The sequence below is a fragment of the Neolamprologus brichardi genome, chromosome 10, assembly GCF_056152115.1.
Source record: "Neolamprologus brichardi isolate AB-2024 chromosome 10, ASM5615211v1, whole genome shotgun sequence".
In the NCBI taxonomy this organism is placed as follows: Eukaryota; Metazoa; Chordata; class Actinopteri; order Cichliformes; family Cichlidae; genus Neolamprologus; species Neolamprologus brichardi.
Genome location: NC_142113.1, coordinates 3,721,657 through 3,744,619, shown reverse-complemented (window position 1 = coordinate 3,744,619; position 22,963 = coordinate 3,721,657). Strand labels below are relative to the sequence as shown.

General features: G+C 40.5%; 2 protein-coding genes across 3 annotated transcripts in view; both read right to left on the bottom strand.

Moving 5' to 3' along the window:
• Positions 1-243: 243 nt before the first annotated feature.
• micu2 (mitochondrial calcium uptake 2) lies at positions 244-11,399 on the bottom strand. The gene is made up of 12 exons (XM_087847081.1): positions 11,150-11,399; positions 10,631-10,760; positions 9,939-9,970; positions 9,785-9,860; positions 8,356-8,403; positions 8,152-8,234; positions 7,328-7,381; positions 6,768-6,865; positions 3,203-3,374; positions 3,010-3,118; positions 2,768-2,925; positions 244-1,355 (listed from the first exon to the last, which is right to left on the bottom strand). Exons 1-12 carry the CDS (start codon positions 11,345-11,347, stop codon positions 1,254-1,256), a joined length of 1,260 nt encoding a protein of 419 aa, XP_087703207.1. The 5' UTR covers positions 11,348-11,399; the 3' UTR covers positions 244-1,253.
• A 970-nt stretch (positions 11,400-12,369) lies between these two features.
• sptbn4a (spectrin, beta, non-erythrocytic 4a) overlaps positions 12,370-22,963 on the bottom strand; it is a 32,056-nt gene continuing 21,462 nt past the window's right edge. For both annotated transcript variants that reach the window (XM_006807232.3, XM_006807231.3), the window contains exons 15-20: positions 21,419-22,764; positions 21,232-21,292; positions 20,866-21,134; positions 20,003-20,173; positions 19,749-19,791; positions 12,370-16,109 (exon numbers count right to left, since the gene is read on the bottom strand). In XM_006807232.3, coding sequence (XP_006807295.1) covers positions 15,810-16,109; positions 19,749-19,791; positions 20,003-20,173; positions 20,866-21,134; positions 21,232-21,292; positions 21,419-22,764 — 2,190 coding nt within the window. In that variant the 3' untranslated portion in view covers positions 12,370-15,809. The remainder of the gene's footprint in view (positions 16,110-19,748; positions 19,792-20,002; positions 20,174-20,865; positions 21,135-21,231; positions 21,293-21,418; positions 22,765-22,963) is intronic.

Below are 22,963 nucleotides of genomic sequence, written 5' to 3'. Positions count from 1 at the left end.
TTGTTTAAAATCTATAAAGAATATAAAAACTAAAACACTGCTGGTAGTTCAGTGCATAGATGCGGTAAAACATTTCCATTTAAGCTAATAATTGTAATTGCCAAGTGTGCTCTTTGGTGCTGTTCGTTTCTAAGGTGACAGCTGGAGTTCTGGAACTTTAAATTGTATACATTTTAATATTAAAGTAGTGAAGTATATGTATATATATATATATAAACAAAACATGTTTTCTGAATCTCCAAATTAATACATGCGCATTCCCATGACAATGGAATGCATAGTTTATGCTTTATTGAGTGGTTTTAGTTAGGTACAACAATTTGCGTATATAAAACATTTTCCAGCAGACGATCTATATTGTGCTTAATACATACTGTAATATTGGCTTTCAACCCATTTCACATGGAAGCTCCAAACATAACACCATGCTGATTTAGCCAGATAAAAAAGCCATTTATGTGACACAAAACGGAGTTTAAGCTCAACATAGCTAAACCATTAACTTCACCCCGCTGGTTACTCCAGAATTTAAGTAAATAGCAGCTCTGTTACTGTTGAAAGTGCGAGGCCCGATATTCATTTCGAGATGTGCGCACTCAGCTGTAAAATGCTTTGGTGAGTCACCGGTAAACAACAGCATGAGCAGTCACAACAAATAAATAGTTGCTGCTATTTAGCATGTTGAGAATGTGACATTAGACAGATTACACATGTCTGTCATCTAGGAAGTGATTTATGCCAGACTGCTGTTTACCCACTATTGACTCACATGACTGATCTCTGGTAACCACATTAATGCTCAGGAGTAAAAATAAAAGTACATGTAAAAACCAAGCCAGCTTCTTGACACTGGTAAAAATTTGCATTCGTGTCCATGAGAATAAATCACTCTGACTAGTGTACACAGAAAATGAGAAATGTGTGTATCCTCTAATCTGTTACACTGTTCAGTGCAACCAGGATTCTCACTTTCATGAATAAGTCACTTTTACAGGAAATGTTGACTGCAGTCCTGCTCCTTAAGTGCATGTTTAATAGCGATCAGCCATACAGGATATAAAATGCTCGACCAAACAATTATATGTAATATTGTAAACACCACAAGCAAACCCAAAGAGCTTTAATATCAAACCACAATGTGTTTAGTGATAGTGGTATAAACCTATATTCATTTACATGCGGTTATTCATTTCATTCATACAACTGAAGGAAAGACAGAAGTGGTGAGCATGATCACGGTGCACATCAGTGCTTCAGATGGGACACCCGCCGTCTACCAGGGCCTCCTGGGCTGCCTTCAGGGTCTCCCGCTTCACACACTTCCAGTAGCCAGAGATGCCATTTTGAGGCTGCACCTGAGGGCAAGACACTGTGCATCACACCAACGGTACTGGGAGACGAGCATTAGCATGCAGCCTAGGAGTGATATGTGAAATATCTATTGCTAATAAACAATTTGTATTTTTGCCACGATTAAAGTCAAATGATGACAGTTGTTTCTACAGTACATGTAATCCCAGGGACACCAATTAGGATGTAAATACATGACACGTTGAGCAGTGTGCCCACTACTTTAACTCGCTTTGGTTAGCTAATTAAGGGGTGGATGTAGCTCAGGAGATAGAGCAGGTCCTCTACTGATCGGGAGGCTGGAGGTTCGATCCCTGGCTCCCCCAATCTGTGTCAAATATCCTTAGGCATCCATCAGTGTGTGAATGGTAGTTAGTAAGCACTTAAAAGCATAGAAGACAGTGCTTGTGTAAATGTGACATGTTGTATAGAGTGCTATTCATTATAAGAATCAGTTTATTTAAGGGAAATAAATACAACTCTTAGTTAATGCTAAAAATAAAAGTTGACCTAGGCTGGCCAGAAGAGCTGGAATGCTCCACCGTCTCCTCGGCTGTCTGTGCAACAGTGAAGCCAGAATATTTTGAAAGCAGATCCTGCAGTTAATGGACTTAAGCACCATTTCACACGATGCTTTATTCAGTAGATTTATGGCCAGCTCAATAAAAGTAAAAAAATGATTAATGATGATCCTTAAAACAGCAATAGAAAATGAAGCTTACTAACTGAATTTTACAGAAGCCTGAACGTAATCTGATCAGTAACATAGCTCATCCTCTGGATTCAGGAAGCTTGTAAATCTACGTTTTTCATGCGAAGCAGCAACTGGACGAGAATCAGATTTTCTTACAGTTACAGTTACAGACGTTCAGAGTTCGACAGTGGAGTTAACAGACTGCTGCTGAAAATTCAAAACATTTTAGCAGGTTATGCTTCTAATGAACGTTTGCAGATGTATGCCACTATTGTTTTAGTTGATCGTTTCCAGGAATGGTCGGATGATTTGTCCCTATAAATTCTGGGGCGGCAAGTAAGCACTGAAGCTCCTTGGTTAGTATTCAGAGAATTCAAACACTTCTTCTTATGGCTGCACAGATACGTCAGCGTCACTTCACTCCTTAAACAAAAGTCCAGTCTAATATGTTCATGTGCCCTTTTTAAATAAACTTGTGTAAGTAAGTAGTTCTTTTAAACGTAGTGATAGACAACGTTGCACATGGATGACACGAGTTAACGATGTGCCTTAGTGTTTGTGTACTTCAGTGTGATCTACACTACAGTTAGAGGAGTGTCTTATATCTGTACCCACACATCAGGCTTTTACAGTTTTATATTTAACACATGGAGGTGAGAGAGGCATTCACTTCACTTAAACATGGTGACAAAGTAGAAAAGTCAGTGAAGATGGAGAGAGTACCTTTAGACCCCGCAGTACTCGGTCATTCATCACACCAAGGAACTCCTTGTGGCTCAGGCAGTTGTCTCCATCTATGTCAAAAAGCTTAAACACGGTGTCCAGCACGTTCTCGGACAGTTCGTGGCCTGTGGCGATCGTCACAGCTCGCTCGAACTGGGCTGTAGGGAGAAGAAAAAAAAAAAAATCTATGCCTGGAAGATTGGAAGAAAACTACAGACTGATCTAACCGACAGAAACCGTACCCATGCCCACAGGACGGTTGGCTTCTGTGACCATTTTCATTGAGAAGGCAAAATCCTCCAGGTTGTTGGTGAACAGGCAGAAGGCTTTGAACTCATCGAATGAGATACTCTAGAAAAGAAAACATGACAGCTGACTTTTAGGCCACAACAAATCCTATTCTGACGGCACCGAGTGGAGGAAGAGTGCTTGTACCTGACCCGCAGGTATCTTCTTCCTCATGTTTTCCCAGTAGACTTCATTGTCTTCTTCGTTGGTGTAGTGTAGCAGCCATTCTGCAAAGTCTTCCCTCCGCATGGTATCCATACCTTTGGAAAACTGAAGAAACTCCATCTCCTGGACTTCAGCCTGTAGGTCCTCCATGAACCTGAACAACAGAGACTAATTACACAAAATCTCATCTTTGAGACCCACCAGGGTTCTCCTGCTGGGGTTTGCCAGCGACACAGTGAAGTCCAACATTTTTATATTCAAATGAAAGGAAAAAAAGAAAAGAAAACAACTATATAAAAAGGTGAAATTCCACAAAAAGTAACAGTGGAGTGATAAAGTAAAGACAAATTCAGCACAGTGAGGTCTTCTGGTATCCTCAGCCTCAAATACAGCTACATAAAGTTAGGTAATCATAATTGCTACATCCTTATTCCATTAGGGATTGGCTGGCCTGTCACAGCACCTTTCTACTTATGGACCACTCAAAGCACAGACTACAGTGGAGTCACAGTGGACCGGTCAAGTAAAGAGAAACTGAAAAGGTCAACAGGGAAAACCCCACAAAACACACAGATTTATATCAGAGCATCAGTGGCTTAGTAGCACATCTGGCTCATAATTAATCAAAATTCACAGGTGATTGTAATGTGTGAAGTGTAGATGTTTTTGGTCATTTGGTTGGCTGTATTTCACAACCATATAAAAGTATCTGAGTTAGTCAGAAGTAACATGACAACATGCCAGAAAAGTCCAGACAGACTTGGTACTGGGCTGCGAGAGTTGAGGCTCGGGTGTGCAATTTATGGTTTTCAGTGTTTTTTTCCCCCAACAATATCTTTATTATTTTTTACATTTTAATGACTTGCAAACGGTCCAACATTCTAAATACTACATGAACATACACTCCTCTCAGACAGCAAAAAGAAAACAAAAAAGTCGTCAGATTTATCACTCCATTAAAGGCCTAAATTTGTCATTATCCCAAATCAAATGTCATTGCCCTCAGTCCTCGTCCTCCTCAGATAATACAAATCCTTCTACAAAATTCACAAATGGTCTCCACACCTTCTCAAAAACATCCAATTTCCTTTTCAGTATACATGTTATCCGCTCCAATGGCAAAGCCACCATCATTTGTTTTATCCACTGTGTGATACTCGGTTCCGTTTTCAGTGTTTTTTATCGTTAACTTTGTTTCCCTGGGTCTTTTCCCGTGTTGGAGCTGTGTGTCTTATTTTGAAAGAAATATTTACGCGTCACCATAGCGACCAGAGAGCATTAAGGGGCAGAGATGAGGATGTTACTCTCGATGTTGGCACATTTCAGGAGGACGCTGCTCATAAAGTTACACAGTGAATTCACGTTTATTATTATATTTACAAAATACCACAGTTTTTGTCTCAGTCGTATCATTTTATTTTGTTGGATTTATCCGTGACACCTTAAAGGCTGGTCCGTGAAAATATTGTCTGACATTAAGCTGGTTCGTGGGTCAAAAAAGGTTGGGGACCGCTGATTTAGACAACTCAAAATGTCCTAGGAGGTTAACACATAAGATTTATCACCATGAAGAATCTTAGTAAGTGGAAGAAGATGGGTAGCTGGATTAAGAATCTTCTGTTAACCACTGAATATTGTTCAGAAGTTAGAATTTGGTCAGTTTAAGTAGTATGCATTAGAGTTGTACTATGAAAATGACAAATATGATCTTGACCCCAGTTTGAATGACGACCCATGAGGTAATCACTGTTAGCACGTGTCACTAAAATCTGATCAAAAGCTACTGCAGAAGCAAAAATTCTTATGAACTGCGAATAGATGGAAAGATGACGACTATCTCGCTACGGTATGAGCTCAACACTCGTTTGGCTGGATGAGTAAAATTAGGCAGAAAGAATGTGTGCTCCTGAAACACGTGGAGAACTTAAGTTTCTCTCTCTCTCCTTTTTTTTAAGAAAGCAGTTCAAGCCTAATATGAGCTTTACTGTTCTTTTCCTTGCCTTTGCCTAACGACATGTTCAAACAGTATTTCTACATGCAAAGGATTTAGGGAGTGTCTACTAGAGATGGCACGATACCACTTTTTTATGTCCGATACAGATACCGATATCATAAATTTGGATATCTGCCGATACCGATATGAATCCGATATAGTGTGTTTTTTAATCAATAAAATGTTTTTTAATATCTTGCTGCATTTTGTGTAAGTTTATACTCAAGTTTAAATAAATAACAACACTAAAGCTATTCTGTTATACCTGTATGTAAAAAATACACTGCGCCCAAAATATTTCATAGAACTTAAACCTGCTCCATCCTCCCTATTCTGGTATTTTAAAGAGTACTTAGCAGAAATATTAAGCAACCTAACTAATAGGGTTGCAAGCAAAAAAAAAAAAAAAAAATAGGGAACCACCCTCCAGCTCATGATGCTTAATCAATGTAATCAAATTTAATTTGATGCAGGGTGAAAAATGCACAGAAATAAATTATTTTTCAAGAATAATTAAATAGATTCAACATCTTCCTTCAACAGAATTGCAGACTGCACAGATGGTATCTTCCCAAAGGAAAACGTACTATAGCTTACTAGGGTATATTAGACTTAACAGTTACTATATACAGTAATGGACTTCTATATATTTTACATCAGATTAAAACTTTGGGTGTAAGAGTCAGATAATTATTTATTAAAAGCTCGACATTTTAAATGAGAATAAGAAAGAAAAGTATGTCTTTGTGCCTCCTTTTCCCTGTTCATGCCCTATCGGCCCCCCTGGCTAAACTTTGCTAGATCCGCCCCTGCACAGTTACCAGCCGTCAGCTACGTAGGAAAAGATCCTGGTGTAGAAAGTAATAATAAATAAATTCTAACAACAGCTTATCAAGCTTAATAGTGCTGCTGTTGTTCAGCCGCTGGTTTCCTCTTTCTGGTGAGAACTGGGCCAAAAACAAACAAGAGAGACGGACTCGCGACAGAAAAGCCGATCAGCTGATCAGTTTCACGATTGAAGTAGCAGCAAGAAGAGGCAGTCGCTCCATATGTCTGTTGTTAAGCTTAACGTGGGAATGCTTTACAAACTTTCAGAGATGAACTTACACACTTGCTTTACTTCTCTCTGGGAAAACTTCCTCGGAGATGAAATGCTGGTTTTGTAGCTAGGCTACAAATACACACAGCCGCTCTATCACGTGATGCATACTGCTCCGACTGCTACGATTATGAGCCGAGTTACGCCGTGTAGCAAGTTTTGTGAGGTGCTTTTTTTGATATTTAATGGATCGGATTACATTTTTTATTTCTCACCAATATCCGATCCAGTAATTTGGGTCAGTATCGGACCGATACCGATACGTAATATCGGATCGGTCCATCTCTAGTGTCTACATCCCTTACAGGTGAGATTCAAATATTCACAATATCTGAGATTTTGAAAAAGACAGAAATGTTACATTGTAAAATTTGTATACAGAGCGGCTACTTATGAAAAAGAAAATGTCATGTGCTCTGTAGTACATGACTGTGATTATTAGGGGGTATCCCTACCGGCGGAAGTCCTTATACTGCAACTTGTTGTCCCCTTTCCTTCCAAAGAAGTAGGCCTGTAGTGTTGTGTTCACACCTTCTCCTTCTTCTGTGGTTTTCTGGGTAACATGCAGACAGTGTTCAACAACATCATGTGTGTTAACATTCAAAGTGAAGTGGCAGAAATGACACCATAATACTGATGAAAACCCCCCAAAACAAAACATGCTAATATTTGAGGTAGAATTAGAGTAATATACAAAGTGTGTCAAGAAGAGTCATCTGATTTCAAAGTGTTTTGGTGAGAATGGAAGCACGCACTGTTGGAACGACAGGATTTGTGAGTATCACATAGCTGTACGTGCTTGCAAACGCATGGGACGTGTTTGAATATTGTTCATCCAGAGGGAAACACATTGAGCACTTGTGAAAATTATAAGTTCTGCATGTAAAAGTGTAAAATCAACCATGCATTTTAAAATTTACTGCAAACTTTTGAAAACAGATGATTCTTTCTGGTCCTTGGCCAGTGTTATCAGCCTGTATGTTTTCAACTAGCCCATCACCCAATGAACACTCACCTCTGTAGTATCTATTGGGGCTCGCAGTTTAGTTTTTCCCATGATTTTCTTGAGCTTCAGCAACAAAAAGAAGAAATAAATTACATTTTAGTTAACCAGTTAATCAAAATAACTAGTTGTACTGAAAATGTTTGGCTGTTCAAGTGTGAGCAACATCCTACATTATCAAACAGGCAATACAACAAACAAACAAATAAAAAACAGCATATTTGAAAAGGGGTTTCTCTTTACAACAGTCACAAGACAAGTCCAAACAAATATAAAGCTGTGGTACAGTTCACTTATCAAGTTAGAGATGTGGCTTTCATGTAATCACATGATAGAAACCAGAGCAGATGAGAATCCATGCACTTCTACTTTTCACTAAATGCCTTAGGCTTGTTCACCAAGTCATGACATGAAACTATAACAAGGTGAAGGACGTGCCAACATGCAGTCTAAAACAAAAGCCCAAGTCTAACATTGTTCTAAGCTGTGCTACACAAATCTTCTCTGTCTGGTTGAAAAAGTCAAAGAAAAAAAAATGTCAGGTGACTTTAAATAAACCCGCTAAACTCAAGCAGCGACATAAAACACAAGACTCGAGCAGCTACAGCTCTCCCTCACCTTCACGTGGTGCCTTGGTTCATACTTACAACTGCAGGATTTGTAGCACATGAGGAAGCGTTAAAAGTGGCGACAGTTTGAAATTAAGTGCACACAGATATTTAGAACAAATATTCCTGCATAATAAGTCCACCCATGAATTTGCTGCTTCATTATGATCTGGTATAATCTACTTCTGCTTTTATTGTCAACAGATCCTAACACATCACAGATCTTACTTTCAAAAACTCCTTTTTGTCCACTTGCTCGTTGCCATCAATGTCGAGCATTTTGAAGGCTATATCAAATCCAGTGCGCGGCTCTGCAATAACAATGTAGGGCAGTTATGTAGACAAAGAGTATCAGAAATAAACAGTCCAGAATGGAGTGAACCAGTCAGCACAATATCTCCAGTAAGAGCTTGGACTATTGGAGAGACTTACTGGTCAGGATGGACAGCAGGAACAGATACTCTGTGTAGGATATCAAACCTGTGAGAGATAAAATACACTGTGCTGCATTTCAGATAACAAACAGGGGGACACACTGACAAAGAGGATTATCATTAAACATGAAAAGGTGGATTGTTGATGGTCTGCTGACAGGTTAAAGCGGACCTCTCATTTTCTTTATATTTTGCAAGAAAAATGGGAAATAGGCCATTTACTGAAACGTGCAAACACGCAAGCAAATGCAGAACATAAGACGAAACCAGAGTTTGTACACATTGTAACCTTAATGCCCGAGATTACTTCTGATTGGATCTCGTCTCTCCAGAACATTTACATCTCGTTTTTAATCATAGACGAAAGCGTCAACACATTTTATCACCGTGCATTCATTTCTATCTAGTTATCGTCCCGTTGTCATCAGGAAAAAAAGTCAGTGAAATGAACACCACGGCTGACATGCATCCTCCAAAACTCCTCAGGTTTTTAATAGATGCATCAATTTTGAAATCCTACGCCTTGTTCTTGAGTTATTGCATTCACAAACTCACTGACAATGCCCCATCACTCTTTTACAGCTGAGGGTAAAAACGTTTCTCTAAAAATGATCAGCTACGACCCTTTTCTAGCTGTTTTTGGGCTTCCAGTCAACACTGGTCTAACCGACCCTACACACTTCAAAATATCAGCCTTTACATCACTTTTGGCTAGACGTTGCATCTTACTCCTTTGGAAATCTTCAAAGCCACCTTCAGTTTCTTTTTGGTTTAGAGATGTGATGTCATTTCTTAAATTGCAAAAGATAGGCCTTGTGGCGAAGGGCAAATACAGAGTATTTTATCGTATCTGGGACCCCTTCGTAAACTATTGCAAGTCATTAAACGCTCTACCAGCTGATTAATATCATATCTCTCCCCCCCCCCCCCCCCCCTTTTTTTTTTTTGTGTGTGTGTTTTGGGGTTTGTTGTTTGTGTTTGTTTTGGGTTTCTTCTTAGGTTTTGTTTTGTTTGTTTGTTTTTTCAATTTTATTTAAGCGTGTGTGTGGGTGTGCCTGTGTGTGTGTATTATCGTATCTGTTCATGTAAGAAAAACTGAAAAATATGTGAGGGGAACAGATTGTATTGTCATTGTAAACTAATGTACACTTGTCTCTCAATAAAAATATGAAAAAAAAAAAAAATTATCAGCTACGAGCCCTGGACTGAAAATGACTGACAAAAGCAGCCAATGTTCAAAGAAAACCTTTGAAAGACTTCTGAAAAACCTGGAGAACTACTGCTCAACAACACCTTTAAAAAATTATGAAAGGAGCTGGTGATCATTCTGGTGTTATAGTGAATAGAGAAATTGGGGGGAGGATTTAAACAGATGATCCACCTGACAATTAAAAGGTATGGCATTGCAGTCCCCTTTGAGAACTTACCTTTGTCCCCCAAGTTTCTGAAGAGATCATTACCAGCACGAGCTTTAGAGGCAGCCACCAGCATACCGTTCACATCCTGCCGGGATAAAACGAACCATTAGCCTAAAGAAAAGTGTGCATGTGCAGGTTACACACTGCTAGGAAGTTAATGTACCTGCTTGGTTAAATTTTTCTTTTTCAGCTTTCCTGCAAAAACCAGAGAAGATGTGTTGATAACAGAACAGCACAAAATTATTCAATAACAGGCACGAGGCAAGCCGCACACGTGAAGTTGTTCCATGTACACAACAAACTACTCTGTTTTGCTTTGTGGGAACATGGAGGTTCCTCTTCCCAGTCAGAACTGCACTCAGTCTTCTCATACTGCTGCACGGCCACACTGATGTGAAATGTTTGGGAGGTCTGTCTGGGTTTGGTTACATACAGATGGTCTAGTCCAGTCTTACTGACACATGAAAGCACTGAACACCATAGGCCACACTCACCCATCCCCACACACACACTGCATTTTTTTATCAGTTAAACACACTAAACATGAGCAGTTTAAGTTTCACTATATTTGCATTAGAAAGATTCACTATGAGGAATAAAGGAGCTGGGGATCCAACCACAGACGGTCCAGTTTCTGGTATCTGACTTGTGGTGATAGTCAATAAGGCTCCAAAATAAGGGCACTGTTCTTTGACATACATGATACATAGTGGGGATGAAAAAGTATTTAGCAAAGGGAAATCTACCATTTGACCTGGCAAATTACATCCTATATATATTTAGTTAAGAACAGGGATGTAGATTATGGAAGGCTTTGAGCTGTTTGACATGTTGTACGCTGTATGAGCTGCTTACGATCAACTTTCTCCAGCATCACAGAGAACAGGAAGTCTCTGGGGGTCATGTAGGGCTCCTCTTCATGGACGACTGAGGCAAACTGGATGAAGCGGATTTTCCTTGCAGACATCTGGGGAGCTGCATCTTCCTGCAACAGCACAAGGAGCACAAACACCAATGTAAGCTACAGAACACATGTTCGACAGCAGCTCCCTTTATATGTTTAATGATTAAATGGACAAATGAGTGGTTAGTTAAAAATTTATTTTATTAAATTATATCTAATAAGTCAGACGAACAGATTCACTGTGTACAAAGTACACAGTACAAACAGTTTCAGTGAGCACCGCTAGGGGGCACTAATTGACACTATGAATTTGGACGGTCTTTTTGTAGATATCCAACTAACATTATTGTGTCGCTTGTACTTGTAATTACGAAACATCGTACTTTAAATGAACACAGACAGGCATATGAGCGGTACTGTCCGTTTGCGGTGAATTTTGACGACAGAAACTTTCTGAAGTGTTCACTTACTTTTTCTTCCTTAGCATAAACGGCGAAGGGCAGAGTCCTGTTGTTTACATGATACCCGTAATAACAGACAACCCCGGTGCCAATTACAGAGGCCACAATGCCGCGACCGACAGTACGGTACTGTGCGAAGGTTTTCAGAGATCGAGGGCTCCTCAAGACACCCCTCAGGAGAGCGGTAACTTTCCCCCAGCTGGCCATTTCCAGGAAGCTAACTCGCTAGCTGGCTAAACTGCGTTCGTCTTAGCAAAGCGAGGCCACGCCCCCTCCCCAGCCGTGATAGGTAATGAATAGATGACGTGAGGCCGTCAGCGCCGGATTGTAGAGTTCACCTTTTTAGAAGAACACTTTTGAGAAAATATTATATATAATTGTAAAATACACTTCATCTGGATTGTTTACAGAGCTGTGGTAACACACAGAAAAAGTAGCTTATGCCTAATATTATTTTAAAAAGTCAGATAAACAAGCTTAAAAATCTCAAAATATCCTTTATTGAGTTTTAAAAATAACCGAATATGCATTTTTATTTCTAAAGTAAACAAAAAATAATCAAACATATAACATGTCTCAATTTTTGGGGCCTCAGGTCCAACATTCAGATTATATAAACTCCATACTGGGCCATGACTGGCCAAAGCCCTGCTGGTACATCACAGTTAAAATGATCGATGTAGGGCTCTTTCAGCAGATATATATATATATATATATATATATATATATATATATATATATATATAGAGAGAGAGAGAGAGAGAGAGAGAGAGAGAGAGAGAGAGAGAGAGAGATTTTGTATTTCCATTATGTCCCCCTTCAGTATGAATGTGTGTCCAAGGCCTGAAGGCTGCCTGTCACAGGCTGTATATCACCCAGGTACAGACCGAAGAGGAAGGAGTGGAGCAAAGGTCAAGATCCATTTAATTTAACCACTCCTCATTCCTAGACTATAATGTCACAGAGGGCATGTTCGCTGGTGAAACTAGACTACCTGAAACAGTGTCTGCAGCCTTGTTTTGGTTTAAAATACAATTGCATTGTAATAATATATAAGAGAAAAGATGCATTGTTTTAGTGCAATTTATCAAACAGAGTCAATACGTATCAAGTATCTTAGAACAAGAAGAGGTCCAGGATTTATTTTTGAAAGCAATCATCAAATCTGCGTCAGAATTCCAGAAAAGATTATCGGGAACATACGAATGCGCCGTGAAGATCTATGAAAAATGTGTTCACACCTACAGAGGGGGAAAAAAGACAATAGCAAAATGAAGGGATGAACAGATTTTATGAGACAAAACCACATTTCATATTTCCACAGATACATACTGGCAGATGTAGCTTTACATTCTTCAAATATACATCGAATTGTGCAGATTTTGTGCCGCACTGTGTACATGGATGTCTTTAGAACAGATCCTGCATCACTGCTGCTCTTTCTCACCGTGCACAGGGCTGCACTTGAGTGCCCCAAAAAATTGCACAAACCTTTATTTTTACTCGCATTAATTATTTACATCTGTCCATTTTTTTTGATGCACCGTATGCTGCTTGGATAGGAGAACTTTAGTTGGTTGCTCTAAGAAAAAGCCAAGAATACAGTATACATCTTTTGTTGTTGTTGTTGGTACTCTGGTTACTGTGTGTACAGAAGGAGATGTAAAGCATTTGGATGACTTCTCAGTATGGATACAGTCTGCAGCCCTTCAGCAACGATTCCTTCTTGCAGCAAAGTGTCAGTATGAAGGCTCCTGCAGCTCATTCCCACGAGGAGCGCAGTACACTCAAAGACTAACCCTATGTTTAATGAAGGTTTCGGCCATGTTTACATAATCCATAAATACTTTATTGTATGTTACTGTTATATGCAAATTACAACCACCACATTTGTTACACAACCTTAGAAGGCTTCAGCGTGGAGAATATGAAGTTGTTACTGCTGCTGCTACCTTGTGACGATAATGCTCTGGCTTTTCAGCTCAACTCTGAGAAGAAAGACGGTAATAAACCACTCGTTTATCTTGCAGTTGAAATCAGTGTGTGGCGTCAGTGGGTGTGTGCAGGTATGCGTGTGTCCACATCAATTCCACGTCAAGTTTTGCATCAGCAAGTTTGGAGGTTTATTTAATGTCATAGCAGCAAGTTTTAATGTAAGGTAACAAAGACATACACACATGTAAGACCATCAATCAATGAAGGAAACAGATTTTTGCACATTTTTTTTCTCTTCAGTCACGTTTATGCTGCCTATTTAGTTCGTTGACTGCTGTAACATAGTGGAAAATACGCCCCCCACCCCCCCTCCCCCTTATGTGTTTCATAAAAGTAATGGGAAGCAAACATTTCAAATGCACATGGTAAGGCAGGCTAAGTATCTGCCACGAATCAGAACAATCACAGCCACATGAAAATACCAAAGCATCTAATTCGATGACTGAGAATATGTATTGCAACGGCAGACGAGTGTCAGGTCAAAACAAAACATTATTCATGATTAAAGGACCAACTGTTTCCCGCCGTTCCAGCAGATTTCATGACATGGCACTTATGTAAAAGCAAACAGTGTGTGACAAATAAAAAAACAAAAGAACATTCACATTGTAGCAAAACTTCTCTGTTCGCAATCTTGTAATGTGAAAGTGGACTTTTGGTGTTTTCAGAAAGGAAGACTGTTAAGAAGTCATTTTACACAACTGAAGAAGTGCAATTCGACAGTATGGAAAAACGTTGTGTTGCGAGTCATTCTCACGGCACAAATTTCAGGAGATTCGCAGTTTCTCATTAGCTCCAAAATAAGCACTGTAAAGACTATTTGGACCTATGTGTGGAAAAATAACTCACGTATACGACAAACGAGCACTATTTTATAAAACAAAATAATCACTGTGATGACAAAATACTTTTATTCCCTGAGCAGCAGGTAGTGAACTGCCCAGGCTAGTTGATCCTGTTGTGTGTGTAATCCATAAACTGAGCACACCTCCCACAGTAACACTGGCTACTCAATCAGCGAATATTACACGGGGCAACTCTTCAGTCTGATATAATAAATATATGCATATAAAAATACAACAAGCATACCTACAGTACACCTGCCGCTCTTCCCCAGTACAACGTATTTAATACATCTAGATACTGGTGTACTTGTATATACACTGTGATAATTAATAGTGACTCCTAATTTGCATAATTTGTATTTAAATGTAATAAACATTAATATATTTGAGTGATGACTGATTTTATTTGTGGATTAATACAAATGTTTTAATTTTTACCGATTCAGAGTATGGTTTTATTAGAGCACAGGTTTTATTGGTATACATACAAAGATAGGTCTATACACTTCATGACTTACATGTAACTCGTCTTTGACAAATAGATTCCAATTGCTTTGAAGGTCAAACGAAGGACAAAGGGCACAGAGAGGTCTCGTCTCTCACACACCTGCTCAGGTTTTGACATTATGGGGAGGGGGGGGGGGGGGGGGGGTACCTGAAATCAGTACATTCTGTGGAAAAGAAATAGCAGTGATACAGTACAAACAGCAGCAGGGCCATTTGGCTTCTTCCTCTCATGCTTACCGCAGAGAGAACACAACTCTGCTTTTTCAAACAACCCTCTGGATTTGGAGAAGTCGTCTATGACAGCAAATACAACCCACCCACCCGCTCACATTAGATTATTGCGATTTCAGTGCTGCCTGATTTATGCCAAGAACACAGAAATAAAGGCAAGTTTAACAGGTGCACTAAGACTATTTCATGCAATGTTCTGATTTTTTGTCATGTACACAAAGGCATCGTCTCAGGCTTAGTGTTACTTTGAGCGTTGCCGCTTTGAACATGCCTCGGGGGTGATGGATCAGAATTTGAAGGGATGCTCTTCTCTGGACACGGATCGTTACAGATAAATCATAATGAGAATCAGAAGAAGTGAAAAGAAAAGAACTGTGGAAGTGACACCAGTGAAGTCAGTCGGTAACACAAGCATTCCGTTATATTAACATGAGTCAAAGCTAGCCATGTGTTGGGATTAAATGTCACTATGATTAGTATACAGATGTGTCGAGTGTTTAAGGTGCACAACTGCCTGGAGTAAGCTTACGTGGAGGTGACCAAAAAATGAGAGAATTTACAGCTGCTTCTACATTACTTCTTATTTCCTTTCCCCCATTTCTCTCACCGACAAAGAGGAAACATAAAAAAGTATATTGCTTCAAAAACATTTTTCTTTTTTTTTACTATTGAGAAACATTTCATTCGCCACTTCTCAGGTTTGTCTAGATAGACAGAGCATTACATTATCAGTCAAAGATACATAAACAAAGATGCTGTGAATCCGAGAGATTAAACGATCAACAATAGGAAGTGACAGTGACTAATTCTTGGGACCATTTGTTGGAGTCTGTCTGCTTGTTTGTCCACCCGGCCGGCCTCCTATCTACCAGCAGGTGGCCCACCGCAAGCACTGATGTATTTCCTGGGTGAAGGGGGAGAGGCTGAGAGATTAGTCTGTCACAGTTACAATAGTCAATCAAAGGACCGTGGCCTCGGTGTGTTCCAGCTGTGTGACCGAGGACCTGCAAACCTAACTGCACATGCTCTCCATCCATCCCTGCCTCCTATGCTGTTTGTCAGTGAGTAGCAGTAAAACAAAAAAGGGCTTCTCATTTGCTCTTTCCAGACGTGCTGGAGCCCCCCGCCCCACCCTCCAGCTTGTCAGCAATTTCAGATGTGTCTAACTTCTCAGAGCCGTCGCCTTTCTCTGATCTCTCCTTCTCAGACCTCTCCTCCCCCTCTACAAGCTCGGACCTCTCTGACCTGGCGTCTGCATCTCCCTCCGACTTCTCCTTCCTCTCGGAGCGGTCAGGATCCATAGATGAGGTGCCTGGCTTATCCCACTTGCCCAGGGCCTCGTGCTCAGCTATACAGGTGGTGATAGTGGAAGTCCATGCCTTTAGGTCCTCCTACAGAGACAAGGATCAGACAGAGAGCTTATATAAGGAGTCTGCTCATCATATAATGCTTTTTCCTCTTTGCATTTGATTCATTGTGTGGTTTGGGATTTACACATCGCATTTTTACGCATCCAAATCTGAGCCTGCAGCAGATATATGCAAACCATCCAGCTGAAACGCTACATTTTCTTTATTTGAATAAAGTGTCTTCAGGTGGGAAACAATGTAATCAAATTTGCCTTTGACTGAAGGTTGCACCTCTTCTTATTACATCAGTGGTTTGTGGCTTTGTGCCGCACCTCATTCACACAAACCGAACCCATCAATTACTAAGTGGAAAGAGTTCAAACTATAAAGACAGAACCAAGAGTAGAAGAAGTATTTAGGTCCTGTACATGCCAAGTACTGCAAGAATGTAAAATGAAGTATTTTATCTATCTATCTATCTATCTATCTATCTATCTATCTATCTATCTATCTATCTATCTATCTATCTATCTATCTATCTATCTATCTATCTATCTATCTATCTATCATTCTCTGCCATTGTTGTAGAGGATTGTTTCCTGCTGCTGCTGGGATCATTGTCCTGTTGCATGACCCTATTTGAGTCGGGCTTTAGTGGTTGGACACATAAGCTCATATTTGACTCTAGAATATTTTTGGATACGACTCAACTCAAAGTGTTCACATCACATCACTGCAAAACAACTTCAAAACATTTGGAAATGGCTTCATAACCATTCCAAGAATGATGGTCACCAGTAATTATTTCACTAAGATCATTGCTGATGTCTTTCCCTTTTTGTGTTAACATGTACTTGAATGGTCCAAACAGTCAAAACGTCGTCAAAGGAGCTTGCAAAGAAAAGCGTCTGGTTGCTTGAAGACGTTTCACCTCTCATCCGAGAAGCTTCTTCAGTTCTAAGGTCAAATGGTGGAGAGTCCCAGATATAAACCTAGTGGGAGTTTCCCCCCACAGAGGGACAAAAGGACCCCCTGATGATCCTCTAATCGCATGAGCCAAGGTGTGAAACTGGGTGTGGGTCCCAATCAGCCAGGGTTTCGGGTGAGCTCCTTGTGAAACCTGGCCCCACCTTATCATGCGAATTCCTGAGGTCAGATGGCCCAGGATGTGAGTGGCGTTAAGGCGTCTGGGGAGGGATCTCAAAACTGGATTATAGGTGGCAGAGAGTTGGTGTCGTAAACCACCGCCTCTGTTCAAAGATGGTCGCTCACAGTGGACATAGATGGCTTCTTTCACTCCTCTTTCAAACCATCTGGGACTCCCCACCATTTGACCTTAGAACTGAAGAAGCTTCTCGGATGAGAGGTGAAACGTCTTCAAGCAACTTAAAGAAGTCCAGACGCTTTTGTTTGCAAGCTCCTTTGACTACAATGACCTGGATGACTGAGAACCTTCACAGACAGTCAAAACGTCAGTATATATAGAGCTGTTCACACTTGCTTAAGATCTATTAATCTATTAACACATTTGATTAGCAGGACCTGGCTGCAACCTACCCTTTAATTCATACTGCTGACATAAATACTACACTGAATACTACACTCCCTAATGAAATTATGTGGCTGCAGTGGCTTCAAGACAGCAACAGTAACAGACTGAACTAATTAAATAACACAATATAATTACAAAGTTTACAAAATATAAGGAATAGCTCATATATATACAAATAGCTCAATTATAAATTTCCAGAATATTACAGAGGTTAGATATACATGACTGACATTTTACTCTAACCTGTAAAACTTTGTTATTTGTTATTTTCACTACAGAGCGTGTGCAAAAGGGTGTAACTATTGCACTGTGTACTGTGTATTAGATGGAGGAGTTGTACAAGGAGATAACCACAGGCAGGAATGATTTCCTGCCTGTGTTTCCCAGAAAAAAAAAAGAAAGAAAAAAAAAGAAGAAAAAAAAGAAGAAAAAAAAAAGGAAGAAAAAAAAAGGAAAAAAGAAAAGAAAAAGAGAAAAAAAGGAAAAAAAGAGAAAAAAAGAAGAAAAGAAAAGAAAAGAAAAAAAAGGAATGATTTCCTGTGTCATTCACTGGTGCATTTGTGTAATATCATTCTCTTACTCAACATGCTCCTCTATGCTGTCCTTGTGTGATTTTAGTGGTAAAACTGGTAATATTATAATCAAAATGTGTGAAAATGTGTTGGATACACGTTAAAGAAACGTCATTCTGTTATCTGTGAAGTTCCATTAACAAACCAAAACCAACATTGTTCTAGATATTGTTCTAGATCTTCAGTACCCTCTTGTCAATAGTAACATATCACATACACATGTGGCCAGATGTTTACATAGACTCATCATGGGTATAAATGTTATGGTAATGTTGGACTTTTTATGATTTTAAAACATCTTTTAAACATCTTCATTGACTTTAAAAACAACAACTAGGTTCACAGATGACAAACATCTTTGATGAGAAGATCCAGAATGCTAAATACAGGCTCAAATACACCCCTGCTACTATTTGGTGAAATATCTCTTAGCAAGCTGCAGTGACACCAGATGGGTTTTGATCGCCATCAACAAGCAACAAGCTTCCAGCAGAACTGTGGTTGGGCATTTGACAACTCTTGTCAGGTTTGGTAGAATTCATTCAAACTGGTTGGTTTTCTGGCCCTGCTTTTAAGCCCAGTCCATACATTTTCATGATGGTTGAGGTCAGCGGGTGTTGAGTTTAAAGATGGTGATTTTGGAGCAGGGGCATCTTTTTTGGTCAGAACCCTATTAGACCAGTGGTGACACATCTGAATTACTCTATTTATCTACAATTGTTTAAACTGATGATCTTGGAATGTGCTGTTGTTTAGAAATGCTTGTGTAAATCTTTAATCCTCATTTTTAGATATTTATCATGTTCCTTGGATGTTCCCTTTGTTGCAAGTATCGGTCAATCCAGTGAGTGATGCCTTTTTATGCTGGTAAAGAGAAACTACCAACCAGTCATGATCACTAACAAGAAGTTAACAGGGCCTTGACCTATCAAGTTAAGACATTGAAGAGCCTTTAGCACCACTTATTAAAAGGTTTAAAGTGAGCTTATATGTATTATTTTGACAATTTCAAGAATTCAAACTTGTGCTCCCAGTTTTTGCCTTTTAATGTCATTAAAGACATATGCTGTATAATCGTTTCACCCTGAAACAATTAAAAGCCCAAAATGACCATGCCAATAATGCCCAAGGTGAGTGTATGTAAATTTCTGGCCAATACTTTATATAGTATTTACCTGAAAAGCGATTTCCTAAAACAGCTTGACAGTGTATTTTTAAACAAATGTTATTGAAACTGGAGTAAATAGTTGATTTGTTTGGCATATTTTGAGTCTGGTAGCAGGGCGACCTGTGCAGATTTGAGTGGAATCAGTGCCCATGTTTAAGGTAATGTTCAAGATAATGAAGGAAGGAGCCAGCCGGTGCAATGCTGTAGATTATTACTTTAATCCAAATTGTTTTTGGAGAACAATGAGCAGCAAATGCATTTATTGATGATCTTGGTCTTTTCACGAGTTTGATAATGCACTGACTGATCAGAATGCTCCATGTCTTTACGTTCTAACATATTAACACCAGTAAGTTAATTGACCTTACCAAGTTACAAATGTATCTTACCTCATCTTTTGCATGAAACACGAAGTAGTTTCCATCGTTCACTCTGTTGCACAGAAAATCAATAGGGACTTGTCAGTTTTTATGCATTTGCATGTATTTTATAGCCACGTGGTTAATCAATAATTTAAAATCTTTTAATAGGCAATAACCTTTAAAGACATATTACACTTTTCAATATAAACTCAGTAAAACCACAATTTGAAATCACAGTTACTGGCAATAAAATTTGCCATAATAATATGAATAATTCTTACTGAAGGATGAAGACATTTTTCTTCTTCTTGTATCCCATCGACGGATCAAACGAGCAGCTACTAAGGTCAACAGGAGGCTCTCCGTTGTATGTTGTGTTGTGGTTCCTGGCATCCTTATAGAAGATCAGCTGTCCATCTTTCAGCACACAATATACGTTCACCCAGGACTTGCTGGAAAATCACAATGAGACATCAAACAGATTTGTAATGCATTTCTGCAGATAGGTTGGGTCGCATCAGTTATTTCTGCTTCAAACAATACACATTTAAATTTTAGAATAACTAATAAAAATCAATGAAAATTTGCAATCGACCTGTCAAGCTCTCTGTTTTCCCAAATCAAATATGCCGTTAACCGAGATAAACCACTTGAATCAAACATGCAAATGAATCTTTGGAAAATCCTTTTCTGCTGGTTTTGGAGGCAAAAATATTTAACTGTGCAAAAACATATAGATCTAACTATACTGTCGCTCTGTGTCATATCACGTATATAGTGTGACTGACAAGGACTGAAAGCTAACCGTCGATGGTTTCTTCAAAGTTCATGACACATGCTAACATTGATAGCATTGATAGCATGATAGCTGGATCCGACTGAGGTCAGTTTAATAAATTAGTCTTCAATGAAGACAATCAGCTCACTCTGGTCAAAGATAGTAACGACAGTGAGCGTGAAGGTTGCTTCTAGACAACCTGCTTTCTTTTCGCAAACACAAAAGTAATACCCTGCTGGCTGAAACCATAAGCTATTTGACCTGGTTTGCACAGTTTTCCATAGTTTGCAAATTTTTGATCAGACCTTTAATGAGGCAGTTGTTATTACTGGGGTGGTGTTTGTCTTTTGTTCATGACTTCTTTACCTGTTTGGGCTTCTCTGCTGAGCTTCAAGGTCAGCGCTGGTGGCCTTTTTCCGGTAGAGGGAACCTTCGTTGTGGGCAGTGTGTGAAGGCGGCTGGGGTGTTGTTGGGGCTCCAGTTGCCGGGGCTGAGCGGGATCGTCGAGTCTCCTCGGGCTCTTTTGGACGGGGCCTTCTCCTTGGTTTGGGACGGTCTCGGGCGCGAGGACGTCCATCAAAGCGGGTCACGGGTGCTGAGAGGCTGCTAGGAGGTCGATAAGGCTCTCCTCGTGCCTGAAAAACCCAATAACAAAAGAGAGAATATTGCATCTATACATAATTTAAACTAAAGTGACACCACAATACTGGGGTGTGCAGTATGTAAACTCACATGTGCTGCCTCTCTCTCCTGGACCTGCTCTACAATCTCTGCCATGGTATTTCTCTTCTCCCTGGATGGACAGCAAACATGAGTCACCCACACAGCAAACACAATCGTTACGTAACCTCCAAATGATAACGATCATGCTGGACTGTGCTGACTGGGCAAACTGTAAAGAAACCACTCATTCACATACCCTGAGCGTTTGTCAGAGCCCTCCTTAGCAGAGCCCTCCAGGTCACTCGAGTCCTGCCTCTGCAGCCTCTGCTTGCCGCTCCCCTCCTGTTCACTAGACGACTGCCTCTCCAGGCGCCTCCGGTAACGCTCTTGCCGCACAATCAGCGGCAGCTCATTCAGCCTCGCTTGAATTTCCTGTTCGCTGGAGGTCTGTCTGCCCAGCTTGTACTCCCTTTCTCTCCTCAGATGGTCCATCTGAGGGTCAGAGCGGCTGCCACGGGGATCTCTCTGGAGGCGGCCATGGAGGAGCTCCAGCCCTGACTCTGGCCCCATCATGTCTGCCATCGGGATGTCGCCAAACTGTTCACGCTGCACTCGGCTGGCTTCGAGAAGAGGGTTTACAGCCTTGTGGATGTGGTTGATTCTAGGCTGCATGAAGTCAGCTTTCAGGTGCTGCCATGCATATGCCATTTTAGGGTCCATGATGCCACCACTCTGTGCCAGATATCCAGAGCTGCCCAGGCTTCCACTGCTGTAATGATTTTGTGCCAGATAGCCTGAGCTACCCAATCCGCCAGCGCTCTGATAATTCTGTGCCAGGTATCCAGAACTCCCCATATTAGACTGCTGTGCCAAAAACCCAGAACTTCCCATATTGGGCTGTTGTGCCAAATACCCAGAGCTCCCCATGTTGGACGGTTGTGCCAAATATCCTGAACTCCCTAAATTTGGCTGCTGTCCCAAATATCCGGAAGTCCCTATGTTTTGCGGATGCGCCAGATATCCAGAACTGCCCATATTCTGCTGAGACAGAAAGCCTGGGCTTCCCATACCTCCACTGCCTGGCTGCTGAGCTAGGTTACCTGAACTTCCTAACCTGCCACTGCCCAGATGATTCTGCATCCCAGCCATGCTCCCAGTAGTTAGTCCAAAGTACCCAGAGCTTTCTGCGCTACAAGCAGTTTGATGGTTCAAACCGAGATAGGTGGAGGTGTCTACTCCACCACTCTGAGAGGTCAGTGCTGAGAAACCAGAGTCACTCCCACCTCCGGCTGCCTGGTGGTTCATCCCAAGGTAAGAAGTACCCATCAACTTCCCGCTGCCCTGATCCAGTCCGTGGTAGCCTGATCCATTTATAACTGGACTATAGCCGGCCAGTGCTGAAGACAGTCTCTGGCTTGCAGAGGTGGCACCCAGATCCAAACTGGGCTGCAAGGGCTTCGGTTCAATTTGGGCCTGTACCGTCTGCCTTAGGAAAGAAGAGGTAGCACTGGTTGAGGGAACACTGGGAGTCAGGCAAGATAATGGGAACATCCTTCGGCTGGAGAGTGGGGTCCTTTTCTCCTCCTCTTTTTTCTTCTCAGCCTAGAGAGAGAGTTAGCTACATAACTAATAGCACCACATAAACTTGATTAATGCCACATTTTATGCGATGGTTCCAAAAAATGCAGGTAAAGCTAGCGATTTGTTCATTTCAAACATATGCCAGACAAAACACTAAGCAATGTAGCGCGGAAGGCAGATTGGGTGCAGTGGGATTAGGGTACACCACATGCACTTAATG